Source organism: Rhinatrema bivittatum, chromosome 19 (assembly GCF_901001135.1).
Source record: "Rhinatrema bivittatum chromosome 19, aRhiBiv1.1, whole genome shotgun sequence".
NCBI lineage: Eukaryota > Metazoa > Chordata > Amphibia > Gymnophiona > Rhinatrematidae > Rhinatrema > Rhinatrema bivittatum.
Window position 1 is genome coordinate 34,313,639 of NC_042633.1, and position 24,070 is coordinate 34,337,708.

Sequence of the window (24,070 nt, forward strand, 5' to 3'; positions counted from 1 at the left end):
GAACGATCCCATCCCCTTGCGGGGCCAACGGGTGCCAGAAAGTGACTGGTGACAGCCCCACACCTGTTCTCTAAACACAGAATCTGCAAAGAGAAAGCTGCCCAGCCCTTCTACAGCTGGGCTCTGAGCTCTCTCAAAGACAACCCAATCCACCCTACCCCCCCCCCCCCCCCAACACCGAACAGCAGCCTGTGTGCTGCTCATCCCTGAGCTTTCTCAAAGACAACCCCGACAACTCCCCACCACCACCCGCACCACACCAGCCCCTGTACTGCCGGTCCCTTAGCTGTCCGTGCTGTATTTATTCTTTATCTGTATCTATGTGGTGCCTGCATGGGGCTCTGAAGAAGATCAATGGTCCATGCTGATCTGTACTTTACGTGCAACAGTGTGATGCCTGAATGAACTTCCAATGAAGATCTCTTCATCTGTCTGTGCTGTATTCACACTTCATGTGCATCAGTGTGATGCCTGAATGAGCTTCCAATGAAGATCTCTTCATCTGTCTGTGCTGTATTCACACTTCATGTGCATCAGTGTGATGCCTGAATGAGCTTCCAATGAAGATCTCTTCATCTGTCTGTGCTGTATTCACACTTCATGTGCATCAGTGTGATGCCTGAATGAGCTTCCAATGAAGATCTCTTCATCTGTCTGTGCTGTATTCACACTTCATGTACATCAGTGTGATGCCTGAATGAGCTTCCAATGAAGATCTCTTCATCTGTCTGTGCTGTATTCACACTTCATGTGTATCAGTGTGATGCCTGAATGAGCCTCCAATGAAGATCTCTTCATCTGTCTGTGCTGTATTCACACTTCATGTGTATCAGTGTGATGCCTGAATGAGCCTCCAATGAAGATCTCTTCATCTGTCTGTGCTGTATTCGCACTTCATGTGTATCAGTGTGATGCCTGAATGAGCTTCCAATGAAGATCTGCTCTTTTATCTGTCTGTGCTGTATTTACACTTTATTTATGCTGGAAAAAAGTGCACAGAGCGGAATATAAATCTGTTTGACGCCTGCATGGGACTCTGATGAAGGTCTGTCCTTCAGATGTCCGTGCTTCTACACGCACTTTACGCGTGGCACTGCGATGCCTGCCTGGGAATCCTGATGACTATCAGCCCAGCGGCATCCCTGCATTTTCTCAGATGTGATGTAAATCTTGGAATGACATAGGGGGGAACTGTGATGATTCAGTTTCCTTTAACTGACAGCTGAGGTTATCTACCGGCTTCTGGCTGATGAACTGCACCCAGCTGCCTCTTAAACCCCCTTGCCAGGGTTGCTGCTGGAGCGCAGGAGTCCTGGGCTGGCATCATCACTTCAGAGCACTGCAAGGGAAAGGGTATAATTGTGTATCCCCCAATCTAAGAGCATTCGGACATAGTCCCGCTCCCTGCCCAGACTAGGAGCTTTCTGATCTGGGCTCCCAGTGCCCAGACTTCAGCGCCAAGCTGTTTAAGGAAGGGACCTTTCACATCTGCTGTTCCTTGCCTGATTATTAAAATCCATGGGACGCGCCCCCACCCTGGATGCGCCATCTGACTGCTGAGTCAGGGACTCGGGGGGGGGGCAGGGGACTGACAGCTCCTCGGGGGCATCTCCGTGGGACACCTCCTCGGGAGATGCTTGGCGTTGTTTGGCAAAGGAGGCGTCTGCATTTGGCTCTGTAACCCTACAGGCTCGGGGGGGGGGGGGGGCAGAGTACACAGGGGGAGGGCCTGAGCGGTGATGGGGGGGGGGGGAACGGAGGCTGTATTCTGCTACGTTTCCCGACTGCCGAGCGCAGGCAGGGAGGGGTAGGTTCCTCCCGGCACCCCTCCGTGTGAGTCCCGCACCCCCCCCCCCATATCTACACCTCTCCCCCCCCTGCCCCCCAATTCCTAACCCTACACCTCGAATTCTCATCCATTAACCCCCACAATTCAACGTTATATCCTGCACCCGCTCGTGATTTTGTAGACCTCTATCCTATCCCCCCCCCCTCAGCCGTCTCTTCTCCAAGCTGAACAGCCCTAACCTCTTCAGCCTTTCCTCACAGGGGAGCTGTTCCATCCCCTCTTATCGTTTTGCTCCCCCTTCTCCGTCCCTTTTCCAGCGACGCCGCAACCGGGACCGCACGCAGTGCCCCGGGCGCGCTCGCACCGTGGATCGATCGCAGAGGCGTCGCGAGCAGCTCCTGCCGTCCTGTTTCCGGTCCCAGTCCCGCCCTGGCTCTCGCCGCAGGACACTGGAGGTGGCCGGGCCCGAACGCCCGGAATGGCGGTGGGAAGTTTATGCCTGGTTGACGTTTCACGGTGGGACGGGAGTAGGGTTTAGGGGTGGGAAACGCTGCCACGTGTGGCCTTGACCCTTGGCACCTGCTCTTCCATGACCCGGTTTGCCTAGTTCCGTGTTTTTTTCTAAAGCCCCCTCAGTCCCGCTGCCTTCTAAAAGACGCGGTCTTCTTTTTTTTTTGATGGGAAAAGTCGCAGAAGTGAAGGAAACCAAGATGAGGGTCAGGTGTCCGGAGCTCTGCTCCAAGGCTTGCACATAGATCCACGGTGGATTGCCGCATGGAGAGAGGAAGGCTGGGTTCTGCTCTCCTTTCTCCAGCCTTGTGACGTGGCCTGCCCAGGGTCACTCACGGAGTCCGTGTCGGGGGGGGGGCTGAATGACTCCCTAACCTGCCCTTGGGCCATTCCCAGCCTCTCAGGTTGGTTTTTTTTTTTGGCCTATTTGCAGTGAACCTGTGTGAGTGATATTTGCACGCAATTAAGGAAGGCGCATGCAAACGTATTTCATGCATAATCATGAGCCCTCTGGGGACAGGGAACTGCCCAAGAAACCTGAATGTAATCTGCTTTAAAGTGGCTGACGGGCAGAATGTAAATCAAATTTAAAAAAAAAAAAAAAATCAAATTGTGGTTATTCTGAAAACCCAACCGAATGGGGGTGGGATGGCTTCGGGAACCATTCGGGCATAGGGAGATAAAGTGACTTGTCCAAAGGTCCCGCACACAGAGTCTGTGGCAGTTAGGAGTCTTGAACTCAGAGCCAAGGGCATCCCCTGGCTTGTGCCCTGTCTTGAGACGGTGACCTCTATAACATGGGAGCCTACGGTTCAGTGAGGCTATAGTAAGAAGAAAGTGATGAAGCATCACTGGAAGCAGTAGAGGAGGACCGGAAGGCTCATCTGCATACTGCTCCCAGCATCCCCCGGGAGAGGAGTGCAGAGGTCACCGCAAGCCATCCAGGGATTGAATTCCACAGCCCCAGCTTCCAGAGGCCCCCACACTCTTTGCAGTAGAAGAGAACCAGAAGGCTCATCTCCATAATGCTCCCAGCATCCCCCGGGAGAGGAGTGCAGAGGTCACCGCAAGCGATCCAGGGATTGAATTCCACAGCCCCAGCTTCCAGAGACCCTGCACCCTTTGCAGTAGAAGAGGACTGGAAGGCTCATCTGCATACTGCTCCCAGCATCCCCCGGGAGAGGAGTGCAGAGGTCACCGCAAGCCATCCAGGGATTGAATTCCACAGCCCCAGCTTCCAGAGACCCTGCACCCTTTGCAGTAGAAGAGGACTGGAAGGCTCATCTGCATACTGCTCCCAGCATCCCCCGGGAGAGGAGTGCAGAGGTCACCGCAAGCCATCCAGGGATTGAATTCCACAGCCCCAGCTTCCAGAGACCCTGCACCCTTTGCAGTAGAAGAGGACTGGAAGGCTCATCTGCATACTGCTCCCCAGGTACTTGTGGCCTGGATTGGTCTCTGTTGGAAACAGGATGCTGGGCTTGATGGACCCTTGGTCTGACCCAGTATGGCAGGTTCTTATGGAAGGAGAGGGGAGGGGGGTGGAAGGTGAACAGGGTTGAGTCCTCCATACCTCATTATTCCCCGCTCCACCATCGCTGCTGGTCTGCTACAGCCTTCTTCACCTCCTGCAACCCTGTTCCTGCCCTCCTGTTCCCTCTGGCATCCCTGGAAATTCAAGACAAAGCCTCACCTTTGACCTTGAGGCCTCCATCACAGGCCCTGACCCGTTGAAGGCCCGCCTGAGCCTTGGATGCCCGGGGAGAAGCCCAGATGTTCTTCATGCCCTAGCCTTGGGGGGGGGGGGGGTGTCGAGAGAGAGAGAGAGAGAGGCCGGAGGAAGGGAGTGCTCGCTTGGAAATGGGAAAGCTCATCAGGTTTGCAACCCGCAAGGCAGGAAGATAAACGTGCAGGGCAAAAGTGTCCTCCAGCGAGCAAACATGTCACCACCCGACCGTGCACACAACACTCTCCTCACAGATCCAGGCAAATTAACTTAACGAACACCTCTGAGCAAACAGCAGGAAGAGGCAATGCCTGAACATAGGAGGGGGTAAGAGGAGCAGAGGTGAGGAGAGGGAGTGGATGGGCTGAGGCGGGCGATTTCTGCCTGTGACGCTGATAGAAATGACTGGGTGCCCAGATGCATTTATTTAGCCGGATTTACAAGGGGTTTACAGGGCCTGAGAGTGGCAGCGGATGTGCCAAGGCCGTTTGCAGCTTCACAGAAACAACAGACACGGAGCAGCAGCAGTAAACATCTCATTTCCGCAATAAAAAAACAAAAAAAAAAAAAGTTAATTTGTGCGAAGGAAAGCGGCGGGAGACGGCAGAGAAGGAGTTCAGAAAATAAACAGCGTGCCGCAGCGCGCCAAAGGACGCCAGTGGTGATTCCTGGGACCATCCTGTGTAGCAGCAAACGCGGAGAGAAACCGGTCCCCAGGGCCCGCAGAATCCAAAAGATTGAGGCTAGGATCTGGGGTGACTCAGGGCGCTGCCGTCTCTGCTCCCTGCGGCCTCCTTTCAGCTGTCCGTGCTGTATTCATACTTTGGGTCTCTGCCCCCTGCGGCCTCCCTTCAGCTGTCAGTGCTGTAATCATACTTTGCATCTCTGCCCCCTGCGGCCTCCCTTCAGCTGTCCGTGCTGTATTCCTACTTTGCGTCTCTGCCCCCTGCGGCCTCCCTTCAGCTGTCCGTGCTGTATTCCTACTTTGGGTCTCTGCTCCCTGCGGCCTCCCTTCAGCTGTCCGTGCTGTAATCATACTTTGGGTCTCTGCCCCTTGTGGCCTCCCTTCAGCTGTCCGTGCTGTATTCCTACTTTGCGTCTCTGCCCCCTGCGGCCTCCCTTCAGCTGTCCGTGCTGTATTCATACTTTGGGTCTCTGCCCCCTGCGGCCTCCCTTCAGCTGTCCGTGCTGTATTCCTACTTTGGGTCTCTGCCCCTTGCGGCCTCCCTTCAGCTGTCTGTGCTGTATTCTGGATGGGACCAAATGCTTTTATGTTGGCTGAGAGCCAGGAGGAGGGGGAACTGTTCTGGGCAGGAAGGCCTTAGGGACAGGGAGGTGTGGGGCCTGCTGGGTAGGGGAGAGGGAAGAGCAGGGAGAGTTGAGAGAGGAGGCGCAGGGAAGAGGGGTGTGGGCAGTGTTGGACAGGGATATGAGCATGTGGGGGGGATGGGGACACACAGGGGGGGGTGACTGGGTGTCAGTTTTGAGAAGATGCATCTCTCTCTCTGAACTTTGCTTAGTGTAGGAGGAGAGATATTTCTGTTTCTAGTTCAGTTTTGCACTGCGTGCAGTGGGTCTTCGTGGGGGTTTTCCATGCCACTTTTTGGTTTCCGCATTTCTAATTTGTGGTCTTTTATTCTCCGTTAGGTGAAGGTAGGTCTGTCTGTATTCTGTACGTCTGCGAGTGAGACGAAGTACTTTACTCACTTGTATCGGCCTTATTGGTTGTATTTTCTCCATATGATCTTGCACGGGGGGGGGTGAGCTGCTACCTTTTCATGGGCAGGGCTCCTGCTGTTTCATTTCTTGGCGTTAGCGCTGCCGCGGGGTGGCAGGTGGGATAAACCTGTACAGAGAGGGGTTTGGGTTATTTTACAATGCACCTGGTAGCAGAGGGAGTTTGGGATGCTGTTACTGAGATGACACCAGAAGCAGAAGAGCTTTTATTGTACGGTGAGTCGTACAGGGAAATCTCTTAGGTCTGCTCTGCACTCATTGATAGGAAGCGGGGGAGACTCCTGTGGATGCAGAGCAGGTGCTTATATATAGTCCCACGGTGGCCATGTGATCAGTGCGTCACGCGTGTGAGCGTCATCTCTCAGGTGTGTCCTGATAGAAGAAAGGTTGAGAACCACTGAGCTAGGGAGCTGCGCTCTCCTCCCCTGAGGTCTCTCTTCAGCTGTCCGTGCTGTATTAATATTTTGGGTGGTGTCCTAGAGTGCTGCTGTCTTCTCCCCCGAGGTCTCTCTCTTCAGCTGTCCGTGCTGTGCTCATATTTCATTGCGCTGTGCATCTATGCTGTGTATAAAACGTATTGAAAAAACTCTTCAGTCCGTAGCCCTGGGTCTTTCGTCTGGTTCCAGAATGTCCTCCGTCTCCCTGTGGCACCCGTTCAGCCACCAGGAGGCTCTCACCTAGATAAACGAGCATTCTGCCATCCAGAAAACAATATATACATATCTATATATATATATATATATATATAGATAGATATATATACATATATATATATATATATGTATATATACATATATATATATATATATATATATATATGTATATATACATATATATATATATATGTATATAAAGGAGTGTTTTCTGCCTAAGGGTCTTTAATTCTGTTAAGTTGCCCTACAGGGAGCGACTAGATGGCTCCGGGCCAGCAGGAACAAACTGAGCCGGGCCTGGACTCGCCTCCTTTAGCCCTCCTCTCCCGGTGGATGCTGGGACTTGTAGTTTCTGCTCTTTCATTTTCTGGAGTCATGGAAAAACCTAAGATTCAGAAATGCAATGGACAGGGAGGGAGGGGAGGGAGGGGAGGGAGGGGAGGGGGCCCCAAAGGCCAGGACTGGCCTGGCCTGGCCCCGCTGACCTGCAGTCCAACTTGTAGCCCCCCCCTCCCCCTCCCCAATATTTGCTAAGCAAAGTTCAGTGCGTCCCAGCTGCTCCCGTCTTGTGTTTCTGGCATGGCCCCCGCCCGCGGGGGGGGGGGGGGTTAATTTCATCCACGACATCATGGGCAGGCAGAGGCCGCCCATGCCAGGGTTTATCAGCAGCTCGCCCACGCCCGTCTCCCATGAACCTCCAGGGCGCACGCCGCAGCCAGGCCATCGACCCCCAGCCCGCTTATCTGACTGCGAACTTCATCCCTCGCACGGAGTCCGGACTTTACGATATGGCACGGAGCGGGCAAAGTCCATGGCAGATATTATCAGTGTGAGAATATCTCCCGGCCCCTCTCTCTCTCTCTCTCTCTGCCAGACCTTTGGGTTTTCCCTCTGGGTGACAGCGAGGAAAGATTGGATGGCTTGGACGGACACCGTGTACCCTGCCATTTTTCTTTTTTTTTAGTTTGTTTAAATAAAAGCAAAAGTTATTTTTTTCTGCGGCGGCTCGGCTATGGAGGCTGGGATTGAACCGAACGCCTTCAAGCCAGAGGCTGCGTGCGGTAAGCTGGGCAGGGCGGAACCGGCTGGGTCGCCGGGATCCTCTTGGGACCTCGTTCCTCGCAGCCTGATAAACTGCTGTCCTCCTCCTACCCTCCGGCTGAATCTGTGGGTCAGAGACAGGAACCACTGCAATGTATCCCAAGCTACCAAACTGCTCCTGGGGGAGAGTAACGTGACTTCCAGACATTTAACAACTCTCTAGGTGTGAATGACATGGAGAAGAGATATTTAAGAGGGTGACACCATTGAAGTCTATGGAGGTGAATGAGGTGGGGAAGAGATATTTAAGAGGGGGACACCATTGAAGTCTATGGAGGTGAATGAGGCGGGGAAGAGATATTTAAGAGGGTGACACCACTGAGGTCTATGGAGGTGAATGAGGCGGGGAAGAGATATTTAAGAGGGTGACGCCATTGAAGTCTATGGGGGTGAATGAGGAGGGAAGAGATATTTAAGAGGGTGACACCATTGAAGTCTATGGGGGTGAATGAGGAGGGGAAGAGATATTTAAGATGGGGACACCATTGAAGTCTATGGAGGAGAATGAGGAGGGAAGAGATATTTAAGATGGGGACACCATTGAAGTCTATGGGGGTGAATGAGGTGGGGAAGAGATATTTAAGAGGGTGACACCATTGAAGTCTATGGGGGTGAATGAGGTGGGGAAGAGATATTTAAGAGGGTGACGCCATTGAAGTCTATGGGGGTGAATGAGGAGGGAAGAGATATTTAAGAGGGTGACACCATTGAAGTCTATGGAGGGGAATGAGGAGGGGAAGAGATATTTAAGAGGGTGACACCATTGAAGTCTATGGAGGTGAATGAGATGGGGAAGAGATATTTAAGAGGATGACACCATTGAAGTCTATGGTGGTGAATGAGGAGGGGAAGAGATATTTAAGAGGGTGACGCCATTGAAGTCTATGGAGGAGAATGAGGAGGGAAGAGTTATTTAAGATGGGGACACCATTGAAGTCTATGGGGGTGAATGAGGAGGGGAAGAGATATTTAAGATGGGGACACCATTGAAGTCTATGGAGGAGAATGAGGAGGGAAGAGATATTTAAGATGGGGACACCATTGAAGTCTATGGGGGTGAATGAGGTGGGGAAGAGATATTTAAGAGGGTGACGCCATTGAAGTCTATGGTGGTGAATGAGGTGGGGAAGAGATATTTAAGAGGGTGACACCATTGAAGTCTATGGGGGTGAATGAGGAGGGGAAGAGATATTTAAGAGGGTGACGCCATTGAAGTCTATGGGGGTGAATGAGGTGGGGAAGAGATATTTAAGAGGGTGACGCCATTGAAGTCTATGGTGGTGAATGAGGAGGGGAAGAGATATTTAAGAGGGTGACACCATTGAAGTCTATGGAGGGGAATGAGGAGGGGAAGAGATATTTAAGAGGGTGACACCATTGAAGTCTATGGAGGTGAATGAGATGGGGAAGAGATATTTAAGAGGGTGACACCACAGAAGACTACAGAGGGGAATGATGTGACTATGACTAAGAGAGAAGGGAGCATACGTTTCTCTGAGGTTGATTTTAGAGGTAAGCCACAAAACCCAATGAAGTTATTTTGGACTTGCTGTGGATGATCAGAAACTGAGCTGGACTAATTCTGGAAGCACCATTGAATGCTGAAGTGCATTGTGCCTTTCTGACAGGTAAAACAATAACTCTCCCACCACACTTCGACTGCTCCCCAGTTACCATTGCGAGCACCGGGCCAGTAGCAAGCGTTTTCCTTCTATTCTACTGCCTTCCCTCCCGGCACTGCCAGCACAGTACGACCATCGGTGCAGTTTGTGCATTTAGCATTGCCAGCTGGGGCTCCAGGATGTCTCGGGGTTTGCCTCCAGCCATCACTGCTTTACGGAGGAAGATACGAGCAAGGGCAGACGTGGGCGCATCTCTCATCTGATCTCCCGCCTCCATGGCTTGTGGGGGACACGACGTGCCAGGAGCTGGGACATCAGATGAGAACAGGAAAAGATTATTCACCTGCAGATTTTAGGGGTTTATGATGAGTTTGCCAGTGAAGGGTGACGCAGCCGGAGACTGACAGACACCCCACTCCCCCACCCCCAATGCTAACTGGTTCGCTTTCTAGGGTTAAAATGATCTTTTTTTTCACACCGCATGCATAGAAAGAGAAACTAATGTGCCTTCTGACCCCTACCCCCCCCCCCCCCTGGAAGTTGGGTTCCCGGTTAAGCCAAACAGCTCCCATAAATATTTGTACAGCTTTACAGTCGCTCTCTACCTTGTTGTCGTAGGTTCTTCAGCCTTGAGAAGTTAATGGTCTCTTTTTTTTTTTTTCTCCGCTGCAGTGCCAGCACCACCATCATCATCATCGCTGCCAGAGAAGAAGGGGCTTGCCCCCAATGAGGAGTCGTCGGAGACGTGCCCCATCTGCTCGGACAGAGTTTCGGGATATCATTACGGCTTGCTCACCTGCGAGAGCTGCAAGGTATGGGGATTCGGTCTTGCGAAATCCGTAAGGCAAAACGGTGTCTCTGAACGGAGCTAAGAGTTGAACCTTTCGAGGCTGGAGTCCCGGCTCTGGTTGGTTCAGCCCTTCCTTCCTTGATGATGATGAGCTGAATCAGGTTCATGGCCCTACCCTACCCTCCTTGTTTCTCTCCACCCTCCACGAGCTGGTGCGGCTTCCATCAGCCCGCTGTAGTCCCCTGTCACCCTAAATGGTGGCTCTCTGCAGACCGCCAGGTCTCTGCGACCTAAGAGTGGATCAGCACTGCCAAGGGGCTCCAGAAAGTTAGAGGGAATGAAAGGAAGAGGTACCACTCGGGTCTGTGTGCTGCGGTGACCAAAAAAAGCAAACAGAATGTTGGGAATTATTAGGAAGGGAATGGTGAATAAAACGGAAAATGTCATAATGCCTCTGTATCGCTCCATGGTGAGACCGCCCCTGGAATACTGTGTACAATTCTGGTCACCACATCTCAAAAAAGATATAATTGTGATGGAGAAGGTACAGAGAAGGGCAACCAAAATGATAAAGGGAATGGAACAGTTCCCCTATGAGGAAAGACTAAAGAGGTTAGGGCTGTTCAGCTTGGAGAAGAGACGACTGAGGGGGGATATGATAGAGGTCTTTAAGATCATGAGAGGTCTAGAACGGGTAGATGTGAATCGGTTATTTACTCTCTCAGATAATAGAAGGACCAGGGGGCACTGCATGAAGTTTAAAACAAATTGAAGAAATTCTTTTTCACTCAGCGCATAGTTAAGCTCTGGAATTCATTGCCAGAGGATGTGGTTACAGCAGTTAGTGTAACTGGGTTTAAAAAAGGTTTGGATAAGTTCCCGGAGGAAAAATCCATAAACTGCCATGGCGGTAATTAATAAGCAACGGTGGCTTGTGATGTCTCTAAGGTTTGGGCACTTGCCGGGTATTTGTGACTTGGATTGGCCGCTGTTGGAGAGAGGATGCTGGGCTCGATGGCGTCCATCATGTTCTTAACTCCCTGCATCATGCAAAGGGGGAAAACCATGACTGGATCAACCCTGCCTAAAATGAACCTGGCTCAGGTGGCAACTCTAAGGGGGTGAAAGGGAAGGAGGCCAGGGAATCCGATTCACATCCGGTTTTACCTCTTAATGGTATCCAGGGCTTTGGGGCTTCTCAAGCCAGCCTTGGGATCCTACCCAACAAGTCGGCTCCCGTCTCAAGCCCTCATGGTTTTATTGGCCTCTCCTTGCCTTGGTCGGGCCCGCCTAGGTGACACCCCCCCCCCCCCCCCCCACGAGGACTGGGTGCAAAGGGAGACCTTCCCGCCCGGCATTTTGTCGTCGTGTCGTTGCTGGGGGGGGGTTTTTAAAATGTGTGATCCTGCGCAGGGCTTCTTCAAGCGGACGGTGCAGAAGAACAAACGCTACATCTGCCTGGAGGAGCAGAGCTGCAGCATCAACAAAGCCCAGCGCCGGCGCTGCCCGGCCTGCCGCTTCCGGAAGTGTCTGAGCGTGGGCATGAAGCTGGAAGGTATGGAGGGAGCCAGTGGGGAAGGGGGGGGGGGGGGTTCAACCTCACCACCCACCCCCCATCCCCCTCCTGGCCCGGCCATCGCGGTGACCATCCCCCCCGGTCATGGATCTGCATCCCCCGAGTCCAACCACCAGGTGTCGCTGTGGTGCAATCGCTGGGTCGCCCTGCCCCCCCCCCCCCTCCCCCGGTGGTATTCCCAGCCCTGGTCCCCAGTCCTCCCCCCCGCATAGCAATGCGCAGAACGTGCCACTGATCCGCCCTATACCGGCCCCCCCTCTCAGGATGCTTGAACAGATGGCTTTTTTTGTTTTTTTCTTGCCCCCCCCCCCCCAACCAGCTGTTAGGGCAAACCGAATGCGAGGTGGCCGGAACACGTTCGGACCTCTGTACCGGAAAGACCGGGAGCTGAAGCGGCAGAAAAAAACGCTCGTTTACGGCGGCCACGGCGGTGATGATGATGGCGGCGGCGGCGGCCGTCGCCTTGGGCTGAAGCAAGCGCCGACGGGACCATCCTCGGCCTGCTCGTTCGGAGATCGAGGCGCCCCGTCTCCCTGCGGCCGCAGAGCCCTCTCCCCGGAGCCCGGGGGCGAGCCGCCGGCGGAGGAGAACCCAAGACGCGGGCCGGGCGGCGGGGGAAACCCCCGCCGCCCGGCCCGCGCCGTGCGCCCGCTCTGCAACCCTTGCCCGCTGCGTCCTGCGAAGGGCGAGCAGGCAGAGCCCCCCCGGGGGAGAGCTCGCCAGGCTGCGCGGCAGGGGGCCCCTGCCTGTCGGCGAGGTCCCCCCTCTGCTCCTGCAGATGCTGAGCTGCGAGATGGAGGAACAGCAGCTCCGTGGCCGGGTGCTCAGCCACCTGCAGCAGGAGCAGGCCAGCCGGGGGAGGCACGACTGTCTGAACACTTTCAGCATCATCTGCAAAATGGTGGACCAGACCCTCTTCTGTCTGGTGCAGTGGTCTCGAGGTTGCGTCTTCTTCAAGGAATTACAGGTAAAGGGGGGGGGGGGGGGTGGTGAAGGGAGGGGTAGTGGGGATGCCACACGGCACTCTTACACTGACACCTGGTGGCCAAGAGCGTAACAACACCGGTAGCTCAAGAGACACCCAGACGTGGCCGTGATGTCGTATTCTCTCCGTGTGCCGTCAGCGCAACACGAGGCACTGACCGATGGCGGAGCAGGCTGGACCGTGCCCAGCATCGCAGCGTGCTCTGACTTCACTGACGTTTAAGCTCTGGGTTTTTTTGTTTTTTGGTTTCCTTTCGGAAAAGTCCTCTGGGCTGTGCTCAGAGCCAACTTCCTGGAAATCACTGAAATTGGGAGGAGAAGGGAGAAACGCTAGGGCACATGATAATTGATTGGAGAGCTGCCGACACCAGTTCAAACTGTCCTGGCGTCAATATTTGCAGAGAGAAATGCCTGTGGCGTGCTGCCGGTGACCCCCAGGCGCAGCACTGCCCCCCCTCCTCTCCCCAAGAATACACACACCAGGTACAAGGGCCAGCAGGCGGCTCCATGTCATAAGGGACAGGCCGAGCCGGTCTTGGTTTTACTCTAATTGCACGCTGGGACTTGTAGTTCCAGTGAGGAGGAAAGGTTTCAAGAGGGTCCCCATGTCACCAGGGTCGAATGGAGGTGGAAACCAGGACCGGCTCAGACTTGATCTTTTTTTTTTTTTTTTTTTTAACTGAAACCACCTGGTAACCCCCTAATAAAAAATGAACATCTTCTGAGCCAGACCCAAGCCTCCCGCAGTCATCGAGGCTATCCAGGAGTTGCCCATGAAGTATGATAGACATGAGGTACGGGGGCCTGCCTTACCACCGAAGGTGAACTCTCCTTCCATGTCTGCCTGCCTCTCTCTCTCTTACTGTACGTCGTCTGCTTTTTTTATTTTTTTTAAGGTGGAGGACCAGATGAGGCTCCTGCAGAACTGCTGGACAGAACTCCTGATGCTGGACCACATCTACAGGCAGGTGCTCAATGGGAAGGAAGGCAGCATCTTACTGGTCACAGGTCAACAGGTGCGAATTTATGGGCTGGTGGTGTCAAGTTTGGGAGGTGGGGACGGCGGAACCCGGGCTCGGGACTCGGCTTCCCACCCTCCCTCGTCCTCCATTCCCCTTCCCATCCCCCCTTTTTTTTTTTGGACCTCATGGGTGTAGGAGCCGGGATAGCAGAAACCTTGGAGTGGGTCCTGGGAGGTGGGGGGGGACTGCAAGTTCCTCTGCATGAGTTTTGGAGGTTGAAGCTCGCAGGTGGGTTTACGGAATCCTTCTCCCTCCAGAAAATGGGGTCGTGCCTTCACGGCCAGCGGCTCTCTCTGTCCTGGACGATGCTGTAGTTATTCTACACCGGGATAACCTTCCCAAGGATGCAGAAGGCTCCTGGGCCTTTGCTGCCGAAAAAAAAGGAATTTGCCCCAAGAGTTGGAGGCATCCCCTTCAACTATCTGGGCCATAAATCAGGCACCTTCAGGAATCTGTCAGGGTTTATTATAAGCAGAAGGAAATCAGTGGAACACGACACGATTAATCATTTATTTTGGTAGGCGGAAGCCAGGACGGTAAACCAATATTTAAGCAGGTTCTCCCACCCACCCAGCAGCACCCCTCTCTTCTCCCACCCTCTCTTCTCCCACCCGCCCAGCAGCACCCCCTCTCCCTCTCTCTCTTTTCCTGGTCCCCAGCAAGAATCTCCCTCTCTCTCCCACTTCCCCCCTCCCTCCCTCTCCCACTTCCCCCCTCCCTCCCTCTCCCACTTCCCTCCTCCCACTGCAACAGAGCTCTCATCCTTGCTGGTGCTGCCGCCAGGCTCTTTCTCCTCCCTCGTTTTGGTAGCCGGATTGCCGTGGCTTTGGTTGGGGGGGGGCTGGGGAGGGTGGGCCCACTTCAAACACCACACAGGTGTTTAAAATGAAGGGCCCTAGCCATGAAGCACCAGAGGCACCAAACACTGTGTGAGCTTCAGACATCCAACGAAACTTGAATGCTTTCTTCAGAAGGGACGAGCAGGATGTGAACCCTTCCACCTCAGTCGCAGACAGAAGTCCGCAAACTCCAAATGTCATTCAAACCCTTTTACGCCTTTAAGGGGGGGGTTAACATCTGGTGTGAGTCCATTGTGAGGCCCTGGGAACAGGCGTCGTGACCACCCCACCCCCCAAAAAAAACTTGATTGTGAACCAATCGGATTTGCACTTTTACAATACAGTCTGACTAAGTAAGGAACAGTTATTTTCAGCTGGTTTTTTTTCTTTCAGATTGACCTGTCTGTGATCAGCTCTCAGGCCGGCGACACACTGACCGGCCTGGTGACCCGCACTCATGAGCTGGTGTCCAAGTTCCAGGCCCTGCGGGTAGATCAGCAGGAGATGGTCTGCCTGAAATTCCTTGTGCTCTTCAGCCCAGGTGCGTTCTGTGCTAAAGTTTCCTTTTCCCCCCTTACCCCAGCCTCAAACTCCTCCCAGTGCTCTCTTCCAAGCCGGCCTCGCCCATCCTCTCGCGGTGCTCCCTCAATCCTTGCCTCATTTCCCCCCCCCCCAATTATAATGATCGCTATCTTATTGTTCTTCCCTGCGCAGATGTGAAGAATCTGAGGGACCTGGGTTTTGTGGAGCGCGTGCAGGAGATGGTGAACCGCAGCCTCATGGACTACACATCCCACCAGCAGCAGCAGCACACGGACAAGTTTGGCCAACTGCTGCTGCGACTGACAGACATCCGGGCCATCAGCATGCAGGCCGAGGACTACCTGTACCTCAAGCACCTCAGCGGAGACCTGCCCTGCAACAACCTCCTGATCGAGATGCTGCACGGCAAGCAGAGCTGAGGGAAACCACGAGCTCCTGCTGAACAGAGCCAAGGGGGTGGCGGTAATTTTTTTTTTTTTTTAATGTATAGTGGTCACTGCTACACAAGCAGAATTTTGTGTGTAGCAGTGAGTGCAAATTGTGTGGCAAATTTAGAATGACCAAATAATTAAACTTTTTACAAAAATCTTTGCGAGTCTGGTGGTCTTCCCTCTTCATTCCTTGCTTTACCATTTCCTGTCATATTTCCTTCTCCAAATTTACCTTTCTCTCTCTCCCCTCAGACCCTGTAGCTGCTACGTCCTCCAGCTTTCTCCCTCTCCCTCTGTCCACAATCTTCTCATTCCTACCTTTTGCCACCATTTTCTCTGCCACCCGCACCCTTCTCTCTGTAACTCCCACCCCTCCACCCGCTCTGCTTCCTCCCCAACCTTTCCTCCAGCTCTCCCCTCTCTGAGCTCTGCCCAGTGACCTGTGGCCCAGCATGATGACCAGGCCATTGAAATATACAATGTGACAAGACCGTGTGTCACAGCTACCGCAAATTAAACTCAAGGTGCCATTACCAAAAGCAGCCACAAGGAGACTCTGTTGTTCCACATCCTCAAAGGATATGGAGCTCCCTTCCAGTTCTCTCTGGCACCAACCCATGCCTCCCCCTCCAGGCCCCCCTCCTCTGCTCCCTTTACATTATCCTCATGTCCCTTCCCTTACACTTCCACCAGTACCACTCTTGGCCCTCTCTCAGTGCCCTGACCCTGTCTGCATCACCTTTTACCACATTACAAGGTTTAATACTCAGTTTCTGGGGAAACACTGACACCTTGTGGCCACTGGTGATATTGCAGCCTCTGAAACCAGTTTCTCCACCAAGAACTCAAAGCAGTCTGTCAAGTATATGAGTAGACAAAAAACCCAAAATAAAAAACGCAACAATACTGTCAGTCTTCCAATATCCCTTGATATATCCTGGAAATCTGGTTTGGATAGGGCACCAAACAAAAATATTATTAGAGGGACACAGACAAAGCAATTTCATGAGCCTACTTTTTCCCCTTTAGAAAGAAGACTGACAAAGTGACACCTCGTGGCCATTGCTGGAACTGCAACCTCTTGTGCTCCCAGACAAAAATGGAGAATTATAATAGTTACTCAATTATGTTATAATAATTATAATGATTATGTTACTCAAAGTTCTTTGTTATATGTAATTGCCCACAAGCAAGCTTATTCAACTGTTCTCTGTAAACAGATTTGATTTACATATAATGTAAGAAGATCGGTATATAAAAGCCATAAATAAATAGATGCAGTTTTTGCTCATCTTTAACGTGCATGCTTTATTTTAGGCAAGCAGCAGCGCCTTGCACGTTTTCCAAGGTGCTGGTGGTAGTGGCTGCGACCTTGTGCAAAAACGGTATTTTGGTGCAACACTATTTGTCGAGGGACATCCATCAACAGTCCGTTCACAAGGTGTTACAGATGCTGCAGACCGTAGGATGGGTCATAGATTTTTCCAAGAGCAAACTACTTCTATCACAGAGTTTGGAGTACCTGGGGGTGTGTTTTCAGATGGATGTAGGCAAAGCATTTCTTATGGCGGACAGGATGCTGAAACTTCAGGGACAGATCTGAGGAATCCCAGCTTCTGGGATTATCTACAGGCCTTGGATTCCATGGCACCTATGATAGACTTAGTCCCTTAGGCGTTTACTCACACCTGTCTCAGTGGAGTTTCCCAGTTGGAGGATTTCAAGATCAGGTTGCTCCTGTCTGGGGAAGCCAGATTGAGTCTTTCCTGGTGGCTCTCACAGGACAATTTGTCCAAAGAAGTGGAGTTGGAAATTCCGGATTGGGTCATAGTGAAAGGCCGGGGAGCCATTTGTCAGGGGCACAGGGCCCGTGGTCAGTGTCAGAAGCCTCGTGCTCCTATCAATCGTTTGGAAACAAGAGCGATGAGGAAGGCTTTAGAGCTCTTTCTTCGTTAATCTGAAGCAGAGCAGTGAAAGTCATGTCCATCAAGGCGACCATGGTGGAATATATCAATGGATAGAGGGACACCAAGAGCCCAGCAGTTTCCTTGGAGGTCGGGTTATTTATTTAATATACCAACATTCGATCAAAATATCACATCGGTTTACAGGAAACTGAGAGATAGGGCGGAGTCTGCTCTATTTTACATTGTAACATGGAAGAATATAACTATATTACATTATAACACTGTAACAGCATAACAAGGTAGATTATAACTATATTACATCATGGAATCAATGCCGATGTGTAGTATGGTATTATTAACTGGAGAGTTAATGAAAACACCTCTCTGTAAAGGATAATTAGTCCATACTGTAAGGTTAAATGGTACAGCATGCATCAGTTGATTCAACAGGTGTGAAAAGTTCTGTGCATCGAGGATGTACATGTTGTCCTGTCAGAGTCCTTGTTCTGAAATCGCCATAGCTGGAGAAATAAGGCAAAGGAGGAAGGTGCAGAACACAATTGTTAATGAGTTGGCATTCAGGCAAGAAAAGGCGGCTAATAAGTTCTCTGGAGTTTTCTCAAGGCCTTGCTGTTCTAAGAGTTGTGCAGATTGGTTGGATAGGGCCTTGATCTGTCCCCAGGTCATACGGTGCTGCTTTTTGCGAGGAGTCCGGTCTCTGTCGGCTCAGGGAGAAGTTGGGGGATCAGGTCCTGTAGACCTGGACACCGTTCCATCTTTCCACGGCTTGATATAATGGCTTGGAACCCTCAAATGGACCTGTGGGAGCAAGCAGAGAAGCATATCCTCGTTGCCCCTGTTAAGGGAACGGGACCGTACCAGACATTAAATATTCTATACAAAACTGATGGCTGTGGGTGACTAACCCTAGTCCCATAATGATTACCCATGGCTGTGGTAATATTTGAATTTGATATGTTCAGATGATTTAAAGTAAACAATACTTTGTTCAGCCAGTCCTTCCTAGGGGGAAGTCCATTGACATTCCCTCCTTTTTGTTTGTGTTCTTGAGGGTGTGATTGGCTCGCTCCACAATGGCTTGCCCTGTGGTGTTGTAGGGGATGCCAAATACGTGTATAATGTTCAATTGACAAAATTCATGCAAAGGAATGGCTGCAGTAAGTAGAGCCAGTTTTCAGAACAGAGGGTAGTCCCATTATCAAGAAAGTTTTTATGCCGTGATCAATTTTCATTCAGTAAAATAGCACACATGTAAATCAATCATTTAAAGGAAAAGTCATTTGCAGTAGGCTGCATCACAAACAAGTCTTTCAGACATTACATTAAACATATGTTACACAAGACTGACATTCATTCATCCTGCAAATATTCATTCACACAAAACTGGTACATATTCATCCAGCCTGCAAATATTCATTCATACAGTCAAAAACCTTCAACTGACACTCAATTATAGTGTGAGTTAGGGATCAGTCTTCTCTCCTATAGTTATACAAAAAACCCCCCTTCTCAAATATCCCACCTTTTTGGCGACCTACTCCTTACAAGACCTTCATAATAGGCATCATTGTGCGGCAACTTGTACCATTCCCGGACAGCTCATAACCCCCTCCAGTTCATATAACAATGTCTCTATATAGTACTGTAAATAATTATTAAATTTATTTATATTTCCCTTACAGTTCCTGTTACACCCCACTCTCCCCCCTTTCTGCTCATTCCATGTTATTTACCCCTGTTTTTTGTAACTGCTTCCCCCCTTGCACAAGTTTAGTTATACTGTTCATTGCACCCCTTGTTCTATGTGAACCGGCATGATGTGACTTGTTCATGAATGCCGGTATATAAAAAAGCTAAATAAATAAATAAATAAATTATTCACTCTGCCTTATTTTTAATCGGTCAGTCCATATTTTTTTGAAATTTTTGTGCTTGAAAATTAAAGTGCTCCGTGCTTTTTAAAAATTATTTCTCTGATTTTATGTTTTATAAATTGTGCAACATCAAATAAATAGAATCACTTAACTTGTAAATCCTGTCCGTTTTCAATGTTGTAGCCCCTTATCTTCACATCCGATGAATTTTAGCAACGTGATCCATCTCCACATTGCTTTCTTGTGTCTGTGCCCGACACTGTACAATGTTTCGGACGTGGTCGTCCTTCAAGGGCAATATTTCAGTTTACCGCCATTGTGTCTCTCAGCGTTTTTCAACCATTCTCTTCCAATATTCATTCATAGTCATCTTGACATCAAGACAGACAACAGATAAGATTTTTAGCTCAAATTGTGTTATCAAAAAGGTATCAAAAACAAAATTAGATCAAGGATCAAAAATCAAAAGTCAAAAGGTGTTAGAAAAATGTTTGAAAAATGTTAATAAGCTGCAAAGTGTTCATCTTCACATCTCCTCATGGCAGGAAGGTTGTCAATCTGGAAAATATTAAAAACTGGTACACAGCAAAAAATTTACTAAGGTAAGGATTAAAGTGAAATTCTTACTTTAACCTTGGATAAATCAGTTCTATTCAATTTAATAAAATCAATTTGGATTTGCAAGAAAAGGCTTGGGAGGGATTGTTTTAGATGTAGCAACCTCTGTCAGTAAAAATTTTAAGGTTCAGAATTCTGTAAAAATTTGTGAAAAAGAAAATAAAACTGAAGTTTCCTTAAGACAGGAGGACTGTAGACCTGAAAAATAAAAACTAGTATACAACAGAATTATTAAAACAATATAATATAGCCGGTAGAATAGCATAGCGCCTCCTAGTGGAGACACCATCATTACTTTATAGATTGCAACCTGAAACAATAAATTCAATCAATAATACTCTGAGCTTAAATTCAATGTGGAATATCAGAATACAATTTCTTCATATAATTATTAGAATAGGAAATTAAACACGCTGTTCAGTAATCTCAGTTCAGTATTAAAGAAGTTTGAAAGTATTAAAAAGATTAAAGACAGAGTGAGAGGAAGGGCTAGTGTAGGAATGCATTGAAGGTTGAGGGAAAAGATTTGGATCAGCAGGAGATCTGATCTGTCTCATGCCCCCCTTTGAAAGCTGCAACCCACAGTTGCAGCAGATAATTCAGGAATTGAGAGGTATAAAGTAAGTGTTGTGATAGAGAAATGTATCAGATATAACAGATAGGGAGAGAAACTGTAGTACTAAGTCCAGTTTTTTTTTTTCTTTTCAAAAGTTCTCCCTCCCCCCCCCCCCATGAGTGGCAATCAAGAGTTAACAGAAAGACAGAGTAAGAGGGGGAGGAACAGTGTTTCTCAAAAGAAAACAGAGCAGAAAACTGCATTCAATGAATTAATCCTTCAGTCTATAGAAACTGAAAAGCAGCTTAGTTAAGTATGCAAGAAGTGTACCAGAAGGAGATAATCTAGATAACATCAACCAGAGACAATGACTGGCAAGGACTTGCTGATTTCTTGTAGACAGATTCTATTTTAATTTAATTTTGTCCTTAAGGGAAAATTACAATAAAAATACAAGTTCTGTGCGCTGGCAATACAAGCAATATGCTATAAACTTAAATCTCAGAGAAATGGAGTCATTTTAAATGTGAGCCAAATTAACTTTGCAAAAGGGAAATTTACACAGTATACTGTTCAAGTTTCAGTACAGTTATAACATAAGGCTCTGCAATCACTTTGTGTGGGGGAAATGCTCTCAAAGTATGCAGATTTTCTGTAACTGAATATCAAAGACCAAGAGAAACCACTCCTTAGTCTGCCCTGTCTGCTCAGTTACTCTGTTTAATCTGGTCTGCAATAGGTCATTGAAGTGTCTAATTAAATCATTTTTTTCATATTGATATTTTCTTTGCTTGTAACACAGGAGTGCAGCTGCCTGGCCCAAGGTCTTATATGCTAATTTCTTTGAAGACCTGGGGGATCTCTCTAGTAACCCTCGGATGTAAGAGGAGTGAAATTCTGTCTCCTTGATACTTGTGCAGAGTTCTCTAAGAACACTATGGGGAAGGGCGGACCAGCTATATTCTGTCTCACCTAGTTCTTTGGTCCTTTCTGTAATGGGAAAGTCTTGAATCCCTTCCAATAATTCCTCCCTTATGAGATTTTCTTTCACTTGCTCTAGGTGAAATCCCATGCTGACCGCGGCACATAAATTGTTACCGGGAGCAGCGGTTTGAGATGGTAATTTACCTGGACAAATTGGTGATGCAGAATCAATGACTGTCTCAGGCAATGGCAAATGGGGGTACAGGGAGTTGGTGGTTGGTGGGGGGAAGGGCTTGCGGGTAAGGTGGAGGGAGGCTAGCTTCTCTGATTTCAGTGTCTTTAGCTTCCTGGGGTTTTTTCTCTGAGGTGGACGCAGAGGAAGCCACAGGAGCCATGGTAGGGGACGGTGCCTTGTGAGTGTGTGTCCCCAGATGTTCTATTTCATATTCTGTCCCCCCTAGTTCATGGGTCTTTTCTGTGATGAGAAAGGCTTGAAGTCCTTCTAATAATTCTTTTCCTGTAAGGTTTTCTTTTTGCTGTTTCTGCTGAAATCCTATGCGAACCACCCCTCCCAGACCAGGTTGTGGCTTAATTGTGCTCAAGGGCTGCTTTTCTAAAGAAGGCAGAGAGGTGTGAATGGGTTGTGTCTTGGGTGTGGGTATGGGGAGCTGAGGATACAAAGAATTTGCTGTCTCTGAGGGAGTTTGTGCATAAGATGGGGGAAGGGTATGTTGAGTGAGTCTGCCTGCTTCTTTACTGTCTGCTTCTAAAGGCACATGAACTGGAAATGCTGCCTTGAGACTTTTTTTCCTATGTGTTCTATGGCCTCTGTACATTTTTGCCAGATTAATAATTGCTTTATGGGAGCTCTGGGGGCCATATGAAGGCTATTGCCTATTAAAATCCAGTCCTGGATATTCAGAGTTCCCGCCTCTGAGTACCAGGGGCAGCTGCAAGCTATTTCACTTATCAGTTTTCTAAGTCCCCTATTTTAACTTTTGCTATTTTTCCTCTGGTGATGAAATAATGATTCTTGATTATTTTCTGCAGCCCTCTAGCATGAAGCCTTTGCTGTACAGTCAAATCACTTCCCATGCTCACAAATGTGGGGAACAAACTTGCTGACAAATACTTAAAAAATACTAAAAAGTACTTTAAAAATACTTACAATTGCAAATCTGCTGTACGGTGCGCACCTAAGCTATGTCCAGCCGGATGAGCAGAGAGTTTATCACGTGCAGGATCACCAGCTGTTGAGGTAATGAAGACACATCAGGTAGGAAAAAGGAAGGACCACACCCGTGGGTCCCCTTTTTATTGTGCATCCATTCAAAAGGCAGATGATGTGTCATCACATCATTGGCTCCTCTCCACCTAGCAACAGACGTGTCTCTACACTATTGGCTTGGCTCAGGGGGTGTGTACGGATCATTTCATTGGCTGCTGAATCCTATACCTCCTGCCTTTGTCCTGCCTCTGACTAGGGAACACCCAGCCCTTCTTTCAGGCAATCAGGGTTAATTATAAGCTAGAGAAATACATGACAGTCAGGTATCCTCTCCTAGGCAGAGAGGCTTAAGCACAAGTGATGCTTTTATTCAGTGCAAAGGCCAGGCAGAAGGGAAGTTAGTGTTAAACCCTGACATGGCTTGCTGGCAAAGCTCATAATTCCCACACCATCAAGATGGTACCATCCTTTTTACTGAAGGTAGTTTCATCATTTCATTTGAGTCAATTTGTGGAACTGTCTGCTTTTAGGAGGGTGGATTCATCTTTGGCCCCATGCCAGAGAGCTTCATGTTTTGAATGTGTGCAGAGCTCTCTTGAGGTCACGAATGGCTTTGAGATTATGTTTGTTTTATTCATTGCTTATAACAAAGGATAGGTAGCAGTAGGTAATATATCTATATCAATATAAATACTGATCTTATAAAGCCAGAGAAGTGATAGATTATGTAGAGCTTGTAGAAGACTGTTTTATTTAATTTTTTATACTTGACTTTTCTGTTACTGTTGTATTTGATGTACATTACATTCTTCATAGTTATGTATGTGCTATAGGTAGATTTTGTAAGTCGCTTGGAGCTTTTGACAAATAAGCATCCCGAGATGGATTAAATTAATAACATTGTTATGTAGGATTAGAGAGAAGTGAAATATATTATACATTATATAGAGCCGGGGGTGAGGAAGGGCTCTTGCAACCAGGCTGAGGGGAGTGCAGGAGGGAGAGATTAGAAAAAAGGCTGGAGGGAGAGATGGGTGCAGGATCCTGGTCTACTCCTGTTCGTTGGATAAGCCTGAGGCCAGTTGCTCTTGTGGCTGATGTCATTCTGAACCACCCTACAAGCTGGAGAGTCCAGGGTTTAAATCCCACTGCTGCTCCTTGTGATGGATGGGCAAGGTGTGGTGAGGGCTCTTCCAATCTAGCCCTGCTACAAGCCCTCTGACATCACAGCTGACAATGGAAGCCTTTTTTTTTTTCTCTTTCTCAGAACCAAGGTATTGTTGGGCTTAGAGATAGGCTTGAGTTTGCAGCAGGAACAGCTCCTGCGCTGGATGATACCTGGGTTTAGCCCCAATGTCTGTGCTCTCTCCAAGGTGGCAGGAGGGAGCCCCAAAGTCTGAGGAAATAAAGACTGTTTTTGATGTTAGTATTGTTTGTTTTACTCGTGATTGGAAATCCCCTGCAACTAGGATGTCTGATGAAGGGTCAGAGCTATTTCAAGAACTTAACTCCACAGGCTGCTTGTAATGGAGTGTACTAACTCCCTCATTCTACCTTAAGAATCCCAGCTCAGGGTTTTAACCCATTCATCCTTAAGGCAGACCACTGCAAGGGATTCT

General features: G+C 49.3%; 1 protein-coding gene across 1 annotated transcript; it reads left to right on the forward strand.

Moving 5' to 3' along the window:
- Positions 1 to 7,261: 7,261 nt before the first annotated feature.
- On the forward strand, positions 7,262 to 15,480 carry LOC115080372 (nuclear receptor subfamily 5 group A member 2-like). Its single transcript, XM_029584517.1, has 8 exons — positions 7,262 to 7,476; positions 9,811 to 9,950; positions 11,342 to 11,483; positions 11,824 to 12,102; positions 12,146 to 12,471; positions 13,385 to 13,504; positions 14,743 to 14,890; positions 15,064 to 15,480. Exons 1-8 carry the CDS (start codon positions 7,428 to 7,430, stop codon positions 15,309 to 15,311), a joined length of 1,452 nt encoding a protein of 483 aa, XP_029440377.1. The 5' UTR covers positions 7,262 to 7,427; the 3' UTR covers positions 15,312 to 15,480.
- The last annotated feature ends 8,590 nt before the right edge of the window (positions 15,481 to 24,070 follow it).

What these genes read in the sequence shown, in the direction of transcription:
- LOC115080372 (XM_029584517.1), top strand. Translation starts at nt 7,428, where the DNA reads ATGGAGGCTGGGATTGAACCGAACGCCTTCAAGCCAGAGGCTGCGTGC. An exon ending in CAAGCCAGAGGCTGCGTGCG is followed by an intron (nt 7,477 to 9,810) that starts GTAAGCTGGGCA and finishes TCTCCGCTGCAG; the next exon opens with TGCCAGCACCACCATCATCA. An exon ending in TCACCTGCGAGAGCTGCAAG is followed by an intron (nt 9,951 to 11,341) that starts GTATGGGGATTC and finishes GATCCTGCGCAG; the next exon opens with GGCTTCTTCAAGCGGACGGT.